This window comes from Xenopus laevis, chromosome 2L, assembly GCF_017654675.1.
Source record: "Xenopus laevis strain J_2021 chromosome 2L, Xenopus_laevis_v10.1, whole genome shotgun sequence".
Taxonomy (NCBI): Eukaryota; Metazoa; Chordata; class Amphibia; order Anura; family Pipidae; genus Xenopus; species Xenopus laevis.
The window spans coordinates 14,053,951-14,071,257 of record NC_054373.1 but is presented as its reverse complement, the minus strand read 5'-3'; the positions used below and the strand labels follow the sequence as shown (position 1 = coordinate 14,071,257).

Below are 17,307 nucleotides of genomic sequence, written 5' to 3'. Positions count from 1 at the left end.
CAGAAAGACCCCTTATCCGGAAAACCCCAGGTTCAACCATTCTGAATAACAGATCCTATACCTGTATTGGTTAAAAAAAGCTCTCTGGTTAATTACAAATGACAATCTGAGTTTGTCACCACCACCCTCGCTCATTAGCTAAGGGTACCACAATCACAAACTTTCCTACCTTGATAAAGTATTAAACAAACTCTTATAAAGAGTTCATAATTATAAGTGCCAGCAGGAGTTCACATGGGGAAGTAGCTGGTTAATGTCTTAAGCTTAACAACCTCACTTTTGGCTTCATTCAGTAGGCCAGTTCCTAATTCACTAAATTTAAAGGACCAGTAACATCAATTTTTTTTAAAAAAAAAAATTGTTAGTATACTAACTAATTTTTTCTTTAAAAAAATTTGATGTTACTGGTCCTTTAAGTCACGCCACTAAAAGGCTGTCAGACATAGAGGCACATTTATCAAAGGTCGAATTTCAAATGTGAGTTTTTAAACTCCCATAAACTAAATTTGAATCTAATTTTATCAATTAAATTTAATTTTTCAAAGTCAGGTGAATAGAATCGACCCGAAAACTCAAATCGAATTCGAATCAAATTTCAAAAATTCGATTAGAGTTTTTTTTCTCCAAAAAAGAATTTTTCTAAAAACTCGAATTAAATTTAAGTCAGAACACTACTTCCAGCTTTTCAGCTCTCTAACTCTGAGTTAGTCAGCGACTTGAAAAGGGGCCACATGGTACAAATCTGTTCAGTGAGTTTGCGATTGATCCTCAGCATGCAGCTCAGATTCAAAAACAATAGTTACGACCCATGTGGCCCCCACTCAAGTCTCTGATAACTAACTATATTAGAAACATTTTTTTATTTTGCACAGGCTATCTATTTACCCACTTTTTATTTTTATACTGAACTGTTCCTAATAAATTTGCACCGTAGTATCTTAGCAAAGCCAATTATCACTATTGTCTATTTTGACAAGAAGTTGTGTGTGTCTGCAGCCTTATAGTTTCAGCTGAACGACCAGCATTCCCGTCCGTAGAAGCCCAAAGTTCGGTTTTCTCTTAAAGGAGAAGAAAAGGTCTTTTTACTTGGGGGTGCCAAAAGTTATGCTTCCCCAAGTGATCTCATTTACTTACCTGAAACCCCGGGATTCTTCCAGCCAGCACCACTGAGCGATCTTGTTCTGGTTTCTTCTTTGTTCAAATTTCCCAGGGCAGACGCATACGCAGTAGAACGAAATAGCCGGCTTTTTTCTTAAAGTTTGGCCTTTCGCTCTAATGCACATACGCAGCCGCAAGAAAAATAAGAAACGAAAAGACATTCGCTCTGTGGTGCTCGCTGGAAGAATCCTGGGCCGGTGCAGTTTTCTTCTGATAGGAGCACCAGTCCGAGGTTTCAGTTAAGTAAATGCGATCACTAGGGGGTGCATAACTTTTGGCACCCCCAAGTAAAAAGACCTCTCCTTCTCCTTTAATATATATTTTTCAGGATATGTCTAAAACAATAGTCATAATTAAATATATGACTGTATAGTGCCATGTTGAGTTAATAAATGAAACGTTGTATATGAATGGTTGTAGAGAAGGCTACGTTCTCTGTATAGAGAGGCCACTCTCCCCTGTAGCTTCTTCTTCGTTCGAGTAATTACCAGAGTCTGTGTTGTTTTCTTTCAACAAATATTTAGTATTTTGCTCACTTTCTTCATCAAGCCCACTGTTCCAAGTTATATAGCACAGGTCTGTAGCCTCTTCTTCTTGTAACACATATGGAATTTTGACACGTGAATCAAGGAACCCCTACAATAAAAAATATATATATAGATCGTCAGCTGTTGGGATAAAAAAACAGATCCATTTGTTAACCTGAAGTTTTGTTTGGTATGATATATTGCTGTCCCTAATCATAGCTCAATTACAGTCGTACAGAGCACAGTGAGGGTTTCAGAGACCAAACTGATATCGACACGGGCCAAGGAATTCTGTGGAACATGAGGTACATTGCTAGTATAATACATATGCAAGTTAGTTAACCCTAACTTACTTTAAGGGTCAGGGCACAAACTCAGATTCAGGGAGATTAGTCGCCCGGCAACCACAGATCCCCTTTAAAGGCAATGGCACAGGGGCCCTTTTTCCACTATATTAGTATACAAAACACCCAGTGTGACAGTTACACAATGGAAATAAACAGTGGAAATACAATGCCCTCTCAATGGAGGTTTCACACAACATACATTTTCGATGATTGATGGAAGTTTCCCGGTGGGGTATAATATATTCTTGATGTATCGTTTTAAAGGACAGGCACAGAGATAAACAACCACCGATGTAACGACTACGCCTACGAGGCCCCCGATAATCCCCACACTCCAAACTGGCCCAGTATCTGAAAAAGATAAAACATTTTTAATGTTAAAATAACATGCAAATTTCTGTGCATGTGACTGACATCACAGGTAGGGGACCACTTGGTGGCACTGTGGTTGCAATTTCCGTTCCTATTCCCCAAAACTGCTTATGTGAGGGTTTAAAACTGGGTTGTTTTTTTTTTAAGGTGGTACTTAGTGTTTTGCAGTGCAATGTTTTTGGCTCCTTTTACCCCTTCTTACCCAAACCCTGTGGTTTTCAGACTTTTCTGGTCCAGCGTTTGGGACCTCGGCAGGGTTGCCAGGTCTAATTTTCAAAAACAGCCAAAAACTAGCCAAGAGACACTTCAACAGTTGCCCAAAAACAGCACAATATGTGCAGAGATAAAAAAAAAGTCTAAAAAATAAATGAATATGTGAAAATATGCCTTTTTTACATTTTCACAACTTTTTACAGGAAAAAAAAAGGTTCAGATTCACCTGTCACCAAGGGACATAACTACAGAGGGGACCCAGGAGGTATAGGGGCCCCATAAAGCCTTAATACATATATTATTTTAATAAATATTGGTACAACAGGTCAACCTCTGGACATTTTTGTGGCCAGTAGATTTTTGCCCCAAAATTGTCTGAAATTGAGGAAAGTCATCGGAAAATGTGAGAATTCTTAAAGGGATTCTGTCATGATTTTTATGTTTTTTTTCTGCATTACACTATTTACACTGCATATAAAAGTCACTCTACAATATAACATTTAATTCCTGAACCAACAAGTGTATTTTTAAATGTAATATTGGTGTGTAGGTGCATCTAAGGTCATTTTGCCTGGTCATGTGCTTTCAGAAAGAGCCAGCACTTTAGGATGGAACTGCTTTCTGGCAGGCTGTTGTTTCTCCTACTCAATGTAACTGAATGTGTCGCAGTAGGACCTGGATTTTACTATTGAGTGCTGTTCTTAGATCTACCAGGCAGCTGTTATCTTGTGTTAGGGAGCTACTATCTGGTTACCTTGCCTTTGTTCTGTTGTTAGGCTGCTGGGGGAGAAAGGGAGGGGGTGATATCACTCCAACTTGCAGTACAGCAGTAAAGCGTGACTGAAGTTTATCAGAGCACAAGTCACATGATTGAGGGCAACTAGGAAATGGACAATATGTCAGCCCCATGTCAGATTTCAAAATTAAATATAAAAAAAATCTGTTTGCTCTTTTGGGAAAAGGAATTTAGTGCACTATTAACTGTTGTGTTTTCCTATGACAGTATCCCTTTAAGAGTGATGGGAGACTGGGGTACAGAGACCAAAATCTGTAACACCCGACTTCTACACAAGTCCCATTGCATGCTGGGTATTGTGACCTTACATTAAACTTGACAGTTCGCAAATTGTTAAACAAAATCTACATTACCCAACATGCATTGGGAGATGCAGGCTTGGCACATTAGGGCAAGAAAAAAATGGGCTAGTTTCGGCAAGAAAGCCAAAGCCCCAAAAAGTAGCCCAAATCCATACCTTGGCTAGATTGTACTTTCAAAATCAGCCTTTAAATTAGTAGCCCAATTAGGCTAAAAAAACACCAACAAACCTGGACCTCGGTAATTTATAACGTTATCTGCACTCGCTGAACTCGCTGAAGTAAAATTAAGGGAGAAGTAAAGGTTAAAACACTGAGGTGGCCAATGTTGGGCAACCCCAGTAATTCAAAAGGCGAATCCTTGTAACCTTCATGAAATATTTGGCCAAATACCAGATCCAATTGTAATTTGCATTTGCAAATTAGGGACAGGAAGGAAAAAAATCCTTGTTTTGTGTAAATTAGGATTCGGTTCGGCCAGGCACAAGGATTCGGGCAAATCCGAATTCTGATGAACTAGCCCGGGAAGCAAGATTGGCGATTTGGCGGGTGACCAACATATTGGTACTCCCTGGTTTAAAACTTACTATAAAGCCATCTACAATAAGATACCTACAATAAAAGAGCAAAACAGATCAATGTACAAAGGAGTCCATTTTCTCCAACTGTTTGTACCTTTTGTATTGAATCTGAATGGGAAAACAGCTTTTTAGGGAAAATGCACTGCAATCAGTTACTGGCAACTAGACCGTCACAACTACATGACCCAGTTGCCCAACGGGAGATGCACACACAGGGACAGTTCACGGGGTAATTTGCTACGGGGCACATGAAACGGGGCCTGTCCCCGGGAAACGGAGACAGATGGTAAGCAACAGGTAAAGGCACACACTATTGGGCAAATTCACTAAGATTGTAGTTTCGCCAGCGCTCCGCAAATTCACTAATATCCGAAGTTGCGCACAGGGGTAGCGTAAGGTTGCGAAGTTGCGCTAGCGTTGATTCGCTAAGCAAAGCGATGTTACGCTAGCGATGGTTAATTTGCATACGGCGCCAAATTCAAATTTCAATGCCCTACACATGTGCCCACTGTATAGTTAAGTTGCTATGAGTTAGGAAATGTAGGGGGGAAGGAGGGAAGCCCCAAAATTTTTTTCGATCTTTCTCAGCCTATCACCCATAATATAGAAAAAACGTAGAAAGCGTTTTTTTGGGACTTAGAAAAAATGTTAACTTTTTTTGAAGTAATCCCAATCTACTCTATTGCGCTTCGCCTGGTCTGAGGTGGCGAAGGAAGTCTAGCGTAAAAGGTAGCGTTCAGTACACTGTGCGCGTTAGTGAATTTGCGTAGTTACGTCCGAAGCGAAAATTCACCAGGCTAAGGGTGCGAAGTAACACTATCGAATTTACGCCAGCGTTCGTTAGTGAATTTGCGAAGTAACGAAAATGCCCAACGCTAGCGAATTGACGCTAGCGTTAGGCACTTCGGCGCTTACTGAATTTGCCCCTATGATGGGTGAAATTAGAAAATATTTGGATATTCCAACCATCCTCTCCCCACACCAGTTCTTACCAGTGTCAGTGGTGATGCACTGCTCCTTACTAAAAAGGCTTCTTCTTTTATTGTTTGGGCAAACAACACAAACTCTCATGCAATACTTGGTTGATGGTTCCACTTCTATTTCAAAACTCCCCATGCTGTCCTTTAGTGATTTCTCCTGCCAATAAAATATTGCATTTAACAACGGTTAGATTAAACAACGCTGCTGTATAATACAGACACCATAGAGCAAATACACATTTTCAGTGATCTCTTTTTTCTTTCACTATTTTAATTCATTTTCTTATGCTTGGACCAAGTGAAAGACTTAAAGGAAAACTATACCCCAAAATGAATACTTGAGCACCAGTATGGTTTGTTTGGTATGTTTGTGTGCACCGTGAATCATATGATCCCAGGGGGCGCCCCTTATTTTTTTAAATGGCAATTTTCTATTTATGATTAACCAATGGCACATACTACTTAAAAGTATATCATTCTGAAAATGGTTTATTTACATGAAACAGGGTTTTACATATGAGCTGTTTTATGCAATATCTTTTTAGAGAGACCTACATTGTTTGAGGGGTATAGTTTTCCTTTAAAGGGGTGGTTCACCTTTAAGTTAACTTTTCAGTATCGTATAGAATGGCTGATTCTAAGCAACTTTTCAATTGGTCTTCATTATTTATTTTTTATATTTTTTTAATTAATTTGCCTTTTTCTTCTGACTCTTTCTAGCTTTCAAATGGGGGTCACTGACCCCATCTAAAAGCAAATGCTCCGTAAGGCTACACGTATTGTTATTTCTACTTTTTATTACTCATCTTTCTTGTCAGACCTTTCCTATTCATATTCCAGTCTCTTATTAAAATCAATGCATGGTTGCTAGGGTTATTTGGACTAGAGTCCTGCAGCGGGTCGGGAACCTGTGGGTTACCCGCAAAAACCTGCGGTACCCTGCGGGTTGCGGGTAGAAGTTCCAGGTGCGGGTATAGACATGGGTTTGCACGTCGGCCAAGGGTCTTCTCAATATCGTTTTTTACTCCTTTTTTCTGACCACGTTTAATTCCGATGATGTCCAGTTTACAATGACAGCACTTTCTGATTCTTGTTGGTCAGTGGATCAGGGTTGCATATAAGGTACTTGCGGGTCGGGTAGCGGGTAAGAATGCAGGTTGCTGGTCCGGGTTGCGGATTGCAGGTTGCTGGGGTCGGGTACGGGTTTCAAAAAAATGGACCCGCGCTGGACTCTAATTTGGATCGTAGCAACCAGTTTAAAATTGCAAATTGGAGAGCTGCGGAGTAGGGCAAAGGAGGAAGGAGGCAGATACCCGGATATAGAGCGGAGAGTGTGGAGCGATGGAGATTAGTGCAAACTGGAGGAGGTCACAGACAATTGTAACGACCAGGAGAAAGTGTGGAGTGGTGATCGTTACACTGCTGTGGGTGAGATCGCAATGATTCTTTACTTTCAAACGTTTTTTTTTTTTTTGTGCAGATATAGCGGGAGTGGGGGGTGACCCTAGTGTATCACGGGGGCCGGTGGATATTATCCCAACTGTTTTATTCCAGTAATCCATGGTAAAAGATGTGATGAAATCATCCCTTCATGGGCCAAACCCTTTCTGTAGAACTATAATAACCTGCACAAACTCAGCCTCAAACCAGACTGACTTTTGGGATCAAGCCAGTCTTTTAGTAATCATAGCCTTTTAAATCAAGATTGTTTGCATTCAGGAGGAAATCATACACCTTCAATTTTTTAATGATGTGTAAAGGGGAACTATTGCGAAAATTAATATAAGCGTCATCATACTGAAGAAGAAACTTTCTTAATACAATCAATTAAAAATTCGGTATAGTTTCTGAAAAAATCAAGTTTATGTTCACTATTCCTCTCTCTGTTTCATCTTCATTATCTTTTATGCAGCAGTTGGGTGTCAGATATTCATTGACAGTTAGATCAAATATATCTTATAAGGGGGCTCCTTTCCTAGCAGATGTATTAGAGCTCACTCAAATAACTGATTCCAGTACAAACAAAATAACTGCACAAATTCTGCATGTAGAGAGACATGATGTCTGGTGATTTTAATACAGTGAGGTCTAATACATCTTCTAGGCAAAAGAAGCCCCCCTATAATTTATATTAGATCTAACTGTCAATGAATATCTGACACCCAGCTGCTTGAAGAGAAACAGATGCCGAGACAGGAATAGTGAAGATAAACTTGATTATTTCAGAAACGGTACAGAATATTTAATTGATTGTATCTGAAAGTTTCTGATTTCAGTATGATAAAGCTTATATTACATTTTCATTTTAGTATAGCTAGCTCCCCGGGTTCGTCAGCGTCAGGCATTTTCTCACTGGTATTATTCTACGTGGATGTGATTATTCCATTGAGGGAGAATTAGCTTCACAGATTGAATCTAAGCAGAAAAAGTTTATTGTGTATTACAAGTATCATTTTTGTATTGGCAGGTAGAGCACAACATGGCATTACCCAATAACATAGTTCCTTGAAGAAAAAAAAAAGGCTTTTTATTTACCTCTCTGTCAGATACACTGTCCTTCCAGTATGTCAGATTGTATGCCCAGTTACATGCATTCTTTAAATTGTGAAGAGCTTCGTGTTCCATCACTCTGACCTGCAGCACTGTGCCATATAGCTCTGCTCTCACATCTGAAGGGGGGCCTATCACAGCTTTTGGAAATGAAGAAACAAAGGGTTACAGGAAATCTTTGCAATTTCTGTAGTTGATCCTCTGTGTCCCAAAAGTGATTGCACCTAATTGTAAATGTACCAGTACTAGAACATGATTTGTTTCTCGGCCAATATTTCAGAGCAGATCTCCTTGTTCTAAGGTTCTGTGTTCCTCCTCACTTTGGGTCACTGTCCCTTTACTAAAGCAGAATCAAACTTGGGAGTAACTTGGGATCCCCAGTTCCTACAGCCCACACCCCTGGTCTTCTACCATGCACACCTTTAGGCCATTTGCCCCACCCACGCTCAACAACCCATGTAAATGTGTGTGTGCGTGTCTGTGAGTGTCTGTGTGCGTGAGTGTCTGTTTCTGCGTGAGTGCCTGTGTGTGCACGTGTATCGGTCGGCCGGTCTCTGTGTGTGTGTCGGTCTCTTTGTGTGTGTCGGTCTGTCGGTCTCTTTGTGTGTGTCGGTCTGTCGGTCTCTTTGTGTGTGTCGGTCTGTCGGTCTCTGTGTGTCTGTCGGTCGGTCTCTGTGTGTCTGTCGGTCGGTCTCTGTGTGTCTGTCGGTCGGTCTCTGTGTGTCTGTCGGTCGGTCTCTGTGTGTCTGTCGGTCGGTCTCTGTGTGTCTGTCGGTCGGTCTCTGTGTGTCTGTCGGTCGGTCTCTGTGTGTCTGTCGGTCGGTCTCTGTGTGTGCGCATCTCTGTGTGTCTGTCTGTGTGTCTGTCTATGTGTGTCTATCTGTGTGTCGGTCTGTGTGTCGGTCTGTGTGTCTGTGTGTGTGTCAGTCTGTCTGTCTGTCTGTGTGTGTGTATCTGTCTGTCTGTGTGTCTTTGTGTGTCGGTGTCTTGGGACACAAATGTGGGAGTGGGTTTATACTGGGTCCCATCATGGGGTTGACTCCGTCTACTGTTATGACCAGGCCCGGACTGGCAATCTGTGAGTTCTGGCAAATGCCAGAGGGGCTGCTGTATGGTTCCATAGAAAGTTACCATATAGTGGGCTGGTAGGGGGCTGTTTGGGCCTCTGTGTACTTGGAATGGCAGGGCCTATTTTGACTCCCAGTCCAGGCCTGGTTATGACACTGGCCCAGACCATCTAAACCCTACAGTGAATGAATTATGTGTATGGCTCGCATCGATTCCCTGATTGGAGAGGTCCAGCATGGCTAACTGAACCAATCGAAAGTCATCAGAAGAAGGGTCCAAGCTGGATATTATCTTTTTTGTTTCTTATTCATTTTTATCGTTTGGGTTATAAATGGTTTAAAAGAGGTCTCCCTAAACTTAACAACTTTCCTGCTGCAGGCAACTCATGGATACATGCTGGAACCGTTCTTGTAAGCACCTTTATTATACATAGTGCTAAACCCCCAGAGTAGAGGAAATGTGTTTAGGAAGTACCATTAGCTGCAACAAATGTGTAAGAATAATCAACTTACTGTCCTCGAGGGGATCAAACTGCTGAGCTCTGGAGAGAGTTCTATTCTTGTTATCGAATGATGCGGCTACACGGAAATTATATTTTCCGTAAATGTATATACGAGAAACATCACAGTGGAGGATGCTAATATTTTCACATCCACCCACTTGCTTCCAGCTGTCTTGCTGTATTATTTCTGACCTGAAAAAAACATGCACATAGTCGCCCATATTATTATTTCATAAACTTCTTTTACCCTTAAGTGTTTAACACTTTAGGCGAGTGATTTTGGGCCATCCTTAGCTTATAACAAGGTTACCAAAATAGAAAACATTGGTACATTCAACAAAAGCTCCAAGAGTATGTAGGACAGGAAAGTGATCATCCCATTGTAATTTTCAAGCAAATGTAAACCCTTAAAAGGAGAACAAAACCCTAAAAATGAATATGGCCAAAAATGACATTTTATATATTGCACCAGCCTAAAGTTTCAGCTTGTCAATAGCAGCAATGATCCAGGACTTCAAACTTGTCACAGGGGGTCACCATCTTGGAAAGTGTCTGTGACACTCACATGCTCAGTGGGCTCTGATTGGCTGTTGAGAAGCTAAGCTTAGGGCTCGTCACTAATTATCCAGCAGAAAATGAGCTTCCCCTGTAATCCCCTGTAATATAAGCTGATGCTACAGGTTTGCTGATTATTAAATTCTGATGCAGATTGTACTGGTTTCTGTGCTGCCATGTAGTAATTATCTGTATTAATTACTAATCAGCCTTATATTGTGAATCAGCAGAAAAGAAGATGGGGAGCTACTGGGGCATCTTCGGAGACACAGATCTTTACTGCTAAAGGGCTGTGGTTGCCTCAGGCTTGTACAGAAGCACAAAACATAATGTACAATATTTCTACCTACTTTACTTTAGTAAGCTTTTTAGCTCCTTTAAAAAAAAAAAAAAAAAAAAAAATATATATAATAATAATAATCTCTCTCTCTCTATCTATCTATCTATCTATCTATCTATCTATCTATCTATCTATCTATCTATCTATCTATCTATCTATCTATCTATATATACACACACACAGACCCCAAGGAGGAGTCGGCACTCTCAATACAAGGTTCAAAAATGCCTGGGTGCAGTGTCCAAATTTATAATATATTTATAAAAGATTGCCCAGAACCTGCCCCGATACATCACCACCCTGTCTTCTACCCAGCGTTAAGCTCGGTAAAAAGTGACAACTCTAGTGTCAAGTTGTCCCCCATAAGCCACTAAGTTTGCCCAGGAGCAGTAACCCATAGCAACCAATAAGGTGTTTGCATTTAAACAGGTGACCAGTGAATTCTACCTTCTGATTGGTTGCTGCCCCTGGGCAAAGTTAGTGCCTTTTATTACATAAATATTGTATCTCAAGGTAAAACAGACTCCTGTGCTTATATCCTTTCAGTACTTTAAGAAGTCACTTCAAAACATTTACCTGATTTTACCAAAATCTTTTTCTTGGTCCCCTGAAAAAGGTAAAATGGTTGTTCTACTGTATACTCAATATAATTTAGCACAACAAGAGCTTATAGTACATTCAGGTGAGTATAGCCCCAGCATGCAGAGATGGACCATAAACCACTGATTACACATCCGTGATTTCCAAATGCCTCTGCACTGCAATCCCTAGTGCATTATAATAATTTTATTACTTTTAGGGGTTATGTAATAAAAGGCACTAAGTCTGCCCAGGAACAGTTAACCATAGAAACCAATCAGCACCTAGCATTTACTGGTCACCTGTTTAAAAGAAAACACCTTATTGGTTGCAATGAATTACTGCTCCTCTGCAAACTTAGTACCTTTTATTACATATGGAGATTAGAATTTTTATTAGTTTCTTGGGAGAAGTAGCATGCCACAATATAAGCCAATGGACCCAATATAAAAACAGTTTCAGGTGTCTAGTGGTGTATGGTGCTTCACAATTAAATATTCTGCAATAGAAATCGAGAGAATATGGCTGTCATGGTACAAGTATGGGACCTGTTATCCAGAATGCTCGGGACCTGGGTTTTTCCCGATAATGGATCTTTCCGTAATTTGGATCTTCATACCTTAAGTCTACTAGAAAATCCTGTAAACATTAAATAAACCCAATAGGCTGATTTTGCTTCCAATACGGATTAATGATATCTTAGTTGGGATCAAATACAAGGGACTTTTTTATTTTTACAGAGAAAAAGGAAATCATTTTTGAATACTTGAATTATTTGATTAGATTGGAGCCTATGGGAGATGGCCTTCCCTCAAATAGGAGCTTTCTGGATAATGGGTTTCCGGATAACAGATCCCATGCCTGTACCTCATCTGAGCGCCACCAGTGACTGTCATATTCTCACTTATACGGACTGTGAAACAATTGTGAAGAACATAAACGTACAGGCAAAATATATTCATATAAATGTACTTACAGCATTTCTACAGAGAACGTCACGTTTGGATGCAGCGAATAATCCCAGTCCCATTTTAACGTGAAGTTTGTGTTTAGAGCTTCGATTGTTAAGTTCTCTGCATACGGCCGGCCATCCAATCCTGCAATATATTTCACATTTTGCTTACTGGCATCACTGAACAAAAGCTAAATCATTCAACCACCCCACAAAATAAAAACAAATGAACACCAACTGCGCAATATAGCAGAATATCACTGCCTACACCATACTTAAAGGTATACTGTTGCGGGGAAACTTTTTTTCTTCCCAAACCGCATCAGTTAATAGTACTGCTCCAGCAGAACTGCATTAAAATCCATTTCTCAAAATGGATTTTTTATATCTGACATGGGGCTAGACATATTGTCAGTTTCCCAGGTGTCCCCAGTCATGTGACTTGTGCTCTGATAAACTCTTTACTGCTACACTGCCTGCACCAGAGTACTGGGGAGCAATCGGCGGGCGGCATGTCGCCCCTAATATTTTGCTGCCCTAGGCCCGGGTCTTTGTAGCCTCATCACAAAATTTCCCTAATTTTGATCACCATACTTTAAAGGAGAATTCGACCTGTGGGGGGAAAAAAGCCCGTACCCCCCACCCCAGGTAGACCCCTCCCTCCAGGCTAATTAACACCCCCCCCCGGGGAAATGCCCCATACTCCATACTTACCCCTTTGCAGCTGATTCTTCCAGCGAAGTTCCAGGCATCCATCTTCCGCGTCCTCTGTAAGCTGACTGAGAGATCGTCAATTTCCGTGTAATTTTGCGCATGCGCAGTCGTCGCAAACCGGCAAACTGCTCCAACTGCGCATGCGCAGAAATACCGAGAACGCTGGATGCGTGGAACTTCACTGGAAGAATCTGCGGCGAGGGGTAAGTATGGAGTATGGGGCATTTCCTTGGTGGGGGGGGGGTAGTTAGCCTGGGGGTCGGGCCGGCTACTGCAAAAAAAAATTCGGCTCTGCCAGCTTCCGGGCTGTCAATTTATAGACTTGAGATAGAGGGGGTGGAACAGGCTAGGTTAGGGTTGGGAGGGTGCGGGGCAAGAAAAATTCCACCGGAACATCACTACAGGACACCACAAGAAGCAAAAAGGGAAATGTGCATTTTTTAGTGTGTGCGACAAAACTGCTACAATTGTTGGAAACTGCTGGGCTCTGGACATCAATGTAACCAGCCCTGGATTGCCACCGGTCCCGTTTTGACCTGGACAGCCTTTTTTTTTCAAAGGAATGTCCGATTCAGAACTGCCTGCTCAGTTTTCCAAATTAGGAAAACCGGGCAGGATTCCCTGAGATAGAGCACCATAGACTCGCCCCATCTTAATCCGCCCGTCGCATCATTTGCCCTCCCCGGTATGTCACAGCCCTAAACCAGTCCTCTCCGTTTTATTTTCATTATTGAAGATAAAATACAATACCTTGAAACCGAAAATCCACAGAGCAGAATCTATGTAGGAATATTTATCATTAACAATATGGATTGGTTTTAAATATATAATGAAAGATATAATTTAAAAAAAAAAAAAAAAAAAATACCCCACATAACCAAAATACACCAATTAACCCTGTAATTGCCACTTCCCCTGTTGTCTTCTTTCACTCAGTAATGCATACAGTATATTTACCGCTCTGTACAGTTCAATTACATCTGTTCATTGGCAAACCTTCTGTAGAACATTGCACAGTAATTGTTATAATATTTCCATGTTAGGTATGACAAGTATTGTAAGGGGGAATCTGAGGACAAAATGTAACAGGCAGTTTGATACAAAATCAAGTCCAGCAACATTTAGATACGTGGGCCATTTGGGAAACTCGTGGACTGACGAACACACAATCTCCATTGAAAGCAGTTCGGGAGATCGTCACCTCGAAGAATAGACGATTTGTCGTCAGGGTGACTAATCTCCCCGAATCTGCCCGTGTGCCCTTACCCTTACAGAGCATTTGTTTTTAGATGGGGTCAGTGACCCCTATTTGAAAGCTGGAAAGTCAGAAGAAGAAGGCAAATAATTAAAAACCTATAAAGAATAAATAATGAGGACAAATTGAAACGTTGCTTAGAATTGGGTGTTCTATAACATACTAAACGTTAATTTAAAGGTGAACCACCCATTTAATAGCAAGGCTCTGGTTCCTGTTAAATGCCATTAAAAGTACCTAAAGTTTCTGACAGTACAGTCTGACTAGTATGCTATGTTAAAAACCGTTTTGGTTTTGATCAGGCCTTTATTATTCTGACGATCAGACAGAATCCCATTAACACTTCCTAATGAGATAGGTGTCAGTTTGCTGACTCACTGATAACTTACTTATTTCTCTCTTCTGCAGCCGGTAGATTAAAAAAAAAGCCCCATCCACTCAGCACTGCAGAAAAGAAATGCATTTCCATGGGCGGAGGTAGGCTAAATATTTAATTATCTGAATATTACACTCACCACGTATGTGCCAAATTCCAAGTATTACGATAGGGTCTCCAAGAAGATGACAGATCTGTGCCCCACATATATGGAATCATCCTAATATATACAAACCCCTCAATGTGCCTAAGAGGGGAAGGCAGATATCCCAGAGCAGTAAAGAAACACTTACCTAGTGCTTCCACTTTAAAACACTTCTCAGGACTAAATTTGCCTCTCGTCTCTGTTACGAAGTCAAACACATATACTTTGAAACAGTAGTTTTCGCCAGGAGTGAGGTCATAAAGATCAAATTTGGGATGCATAAATTTTCTCTAAAATTAAAGAAAAAAGTTCCTTTGCAAACTGGGATAAAGAATTACAATATACGCCGAGTTATGCCCCAAAGATATACAGTGAATAATGTACCCCCTCTTGTAAAATATAAGGATATTATAAGTTACCGAGGAGTTTCATGACCATATAAAAGCACGAGGCCCATACAGGTCATGGAACTCCGAGGTAACTTATAATATCCTCATATTTTGCAACTGGGGCTACTTTATTATAATACACAAGTTTCAGTGAGTCATGTGACAGAAATGACATCAGAACTCACCGTTTATAAGGATATAATACACAAAAGCCATGAATATCTTGTAAATTATATCCTTATAAACGGTGAGTAGTGATGTCATCAGTTATAAACGGTGAGTTCTGATGTCATTTCTGTCACATGACTCACTGATACTTGTGTATTATAATAAATAAAGTACCCCCAGTTGTAAAATATGAAGATATTAGAAGTTACCTCGGAGTTTCATGACCTGTATAAAAACACTCGGCCTTCGGCCTCGTACTTTTATATGGTCATGAAACTCCTCAGTAACTTATAATATCCTTATATTTTAAAAGAGGGGGTACTTTATTCACTATATAATTTACAAGATATTCATGGCTTTTGTGTATTATAGGAATATATCCTGAAAAAGAAAACCTACAATCCTGTTGTACCAATTAAACGTTCAAGCCTCCTCTTCCCATTAAGTAAAACATTTAATCAGGGCCCCTTAAAGGAAAACTTTACCCCCAAAAATGAACATTTAACCAACAGATAGTTTATATCATATTAAGTGGCATCTCTTGTCTTGAACCACCATTTTGTGATGGTCTGTGTGCTGCTTCAGAGATCACCTGACCAGAAATACTGCAACTCTATAGGGCACATTTACTATTGGTCGAATATCGAGGGTTAAGTATTCGAAAATCAAAGTCGAAGGATTTAGCACAATTCCTTCGATCGAACGATCAAAGGAAAAATCTAAACTATTAAATCCTTTGAATCGAACGATTCGAAGGATTTTAATCCAATGATTGAACGATTTTCCTTCGATCCCAAATTGCCTAGAAAGCCTATGGGGACCTTCCTTTTAAAGAGACAGTACTTCGACTATCGAATGGTCGAATAGTCAAACGATTTTTAGTCGAATCGTCCGAATCTAAGTCGAAGGTTGTAGTAGCCTATTCGATGGTCGAAGTAGCCAAAAAAATACTTCGAAATTCGAAATATTTTTCCTTCTAATCCTTCACTCGAGCTAAGTAAATGTGCCCCTAACTGTAACAGGAAGAAGTGAGGAAGCAAAAGATACAACTTTGTCTGTTAATTGGCTCATGTGACCTAACATAAATAGTTTGTGTGAACAGTAAATCGTATGATCCCAGGGGGTTGCCCTTATTTTTTAAAATGGCAATTTTTTATTTAGGAACACCCAGTGGCACATACTACTAAAACAGTTAATTATTATGAAAGCTGTTTATTTACATGAAGCAAGGTTTTACATATAAGCTGGTTTATGCAAAATCTTTTTATAAAGACTTACATTGTTCGGGGGTATATTTTTCCTTTAAGCAAATAGGAAGCAATAGATCGACAAATAGGCATTTCCCACAGGCTGATAAAAGTTGACTCTGTCCTTCTCAAGCATGCTGACAGCTTATTGCCCTGGGAATAAGGGGCTCCTAATAACTTTACCCCACAGATATCTGGCTGAAAATCTATATCAGGCAGGTTAGAAAATGCTGTTGGGTGAGGATTGCAATGGTGTGGTCCTCTTCTGGTTTTTATGATGTAGTTTTATTTCTAAACTGTTATTACACTGTTTACACTACAAATAATTCACGCTACAATATAAAATGTCATTCCTGAACCAACAATGTAATATTGGTGTGTAGGTGAATCTCAGGTCATTTTGACTGGTCATGTGCTTTCAGAAAGAGCCAGCACTTTAGGAACTACTTTCTGGCAGGCTGTTGTTTCTCCTACTCAATGTAACTGAATGTGTCTCAGTGGGACCTGGATTTTACTATTGAGTGTTGTTCTTAGATCTACCAGGCAGCTGTTATCTTGTGTTAGGGATCTGCTATCTGGTTACCTTCCCATTGTTCTGTTAGGCTGCTAGGGGGGGTTTAAGGGAGGGGGTGATATCACTCCAACTTGCAGTACAGCAGTAAAGAGTTTATCAGAGCACAAATCACATGACAGCTGGCACATCACATGCAGCTGGGAAACTGACAATATGTCTAGCCCCATGTCAGATTTCAAAATTAAATATAAAAAAATCTGTTTGCTCTTTTGAGAAATGGATTCAGTGCAGAATTCTGCTGGAGCAGCACTATTAACTGATGAAAAAAAAAAAACATGTTTTCCCATGACAGTATCCCTTTAAGCTATCGGGGTCTTCAGTGAGTTTATCCCGAAAATACAACTTTTTCCGAGTTTTGGGAAAAAACTCCAAAAAATCTGGCTTTTCAGGAGAAAAGTTCGAAAAATTCATATGATTCGGGTTTTCACTCGATTTTATCGGGGTTTTCCCCTGATTCGATTTATTTTATTAAAAAAAAAGGAATGGGAGTTTGGTTGTGGTTTTTTTTAATTAAAATAATGAGATAAATTCAGGTTTTAGTAGATAACCCCCTTAAAGTCTCTGTCTCAAAAAAGGTTCTTTCAAAACAAATATAAATAAATTGCAAAAGTGCAATGCTG

General features: G+C 40.1%; 1 protein-coding gene across 1 annotated transcript in view; it reads right to left on the bottom strand.

The window, feature by feature from the left end:
* Nucleotides 1–810: 810 nt before the first annotated feature.
* LOC108707873 (interferon alpha/beta receptor 1-like) overlaps nucleotides 811–17,307 on the bottom strand; it is a 38,904-nt gene continuing 22,407 nt past the window's right edge. The window contains exons 5-11 of the mRNA XM_018245928.2: nucleotides 14,458–14,599; nucleotides 11,844–11,964; nucleotides 9,404–9,585; nucleotides 7,809–7,963; nucleotides 5,286–5,430; nucleotides 2,232–2,383; nucleotides 811–1,794 (exon numbers count right to left, since the gene is read on the bottom strand). Coding sequence (XP_018101417.2) covers nucleotides 1,585–1,794; nucleotides 2,232–2,383; nucleotides 5,286–5,430; nucleotides 7,809–7,963; nucleotides 9,404–9,585; nucleotides 11,844–11,964; nucleotides 14,458–14,599 — 1,107 coding nt within the window. The 3' untranslated portion in view covers nucleotides 811–1,584. The remainder of the gene's footprint in view (nucleotides 1,795–2,231; nucleotides 2,384–5,285; nucleotides 5,431–7,808; nucleotides 7,964–9,403; nucleotides 9,586–11,843; nucleotides 11,965–14,457; nucleotides 14,600–17,307) is intronic.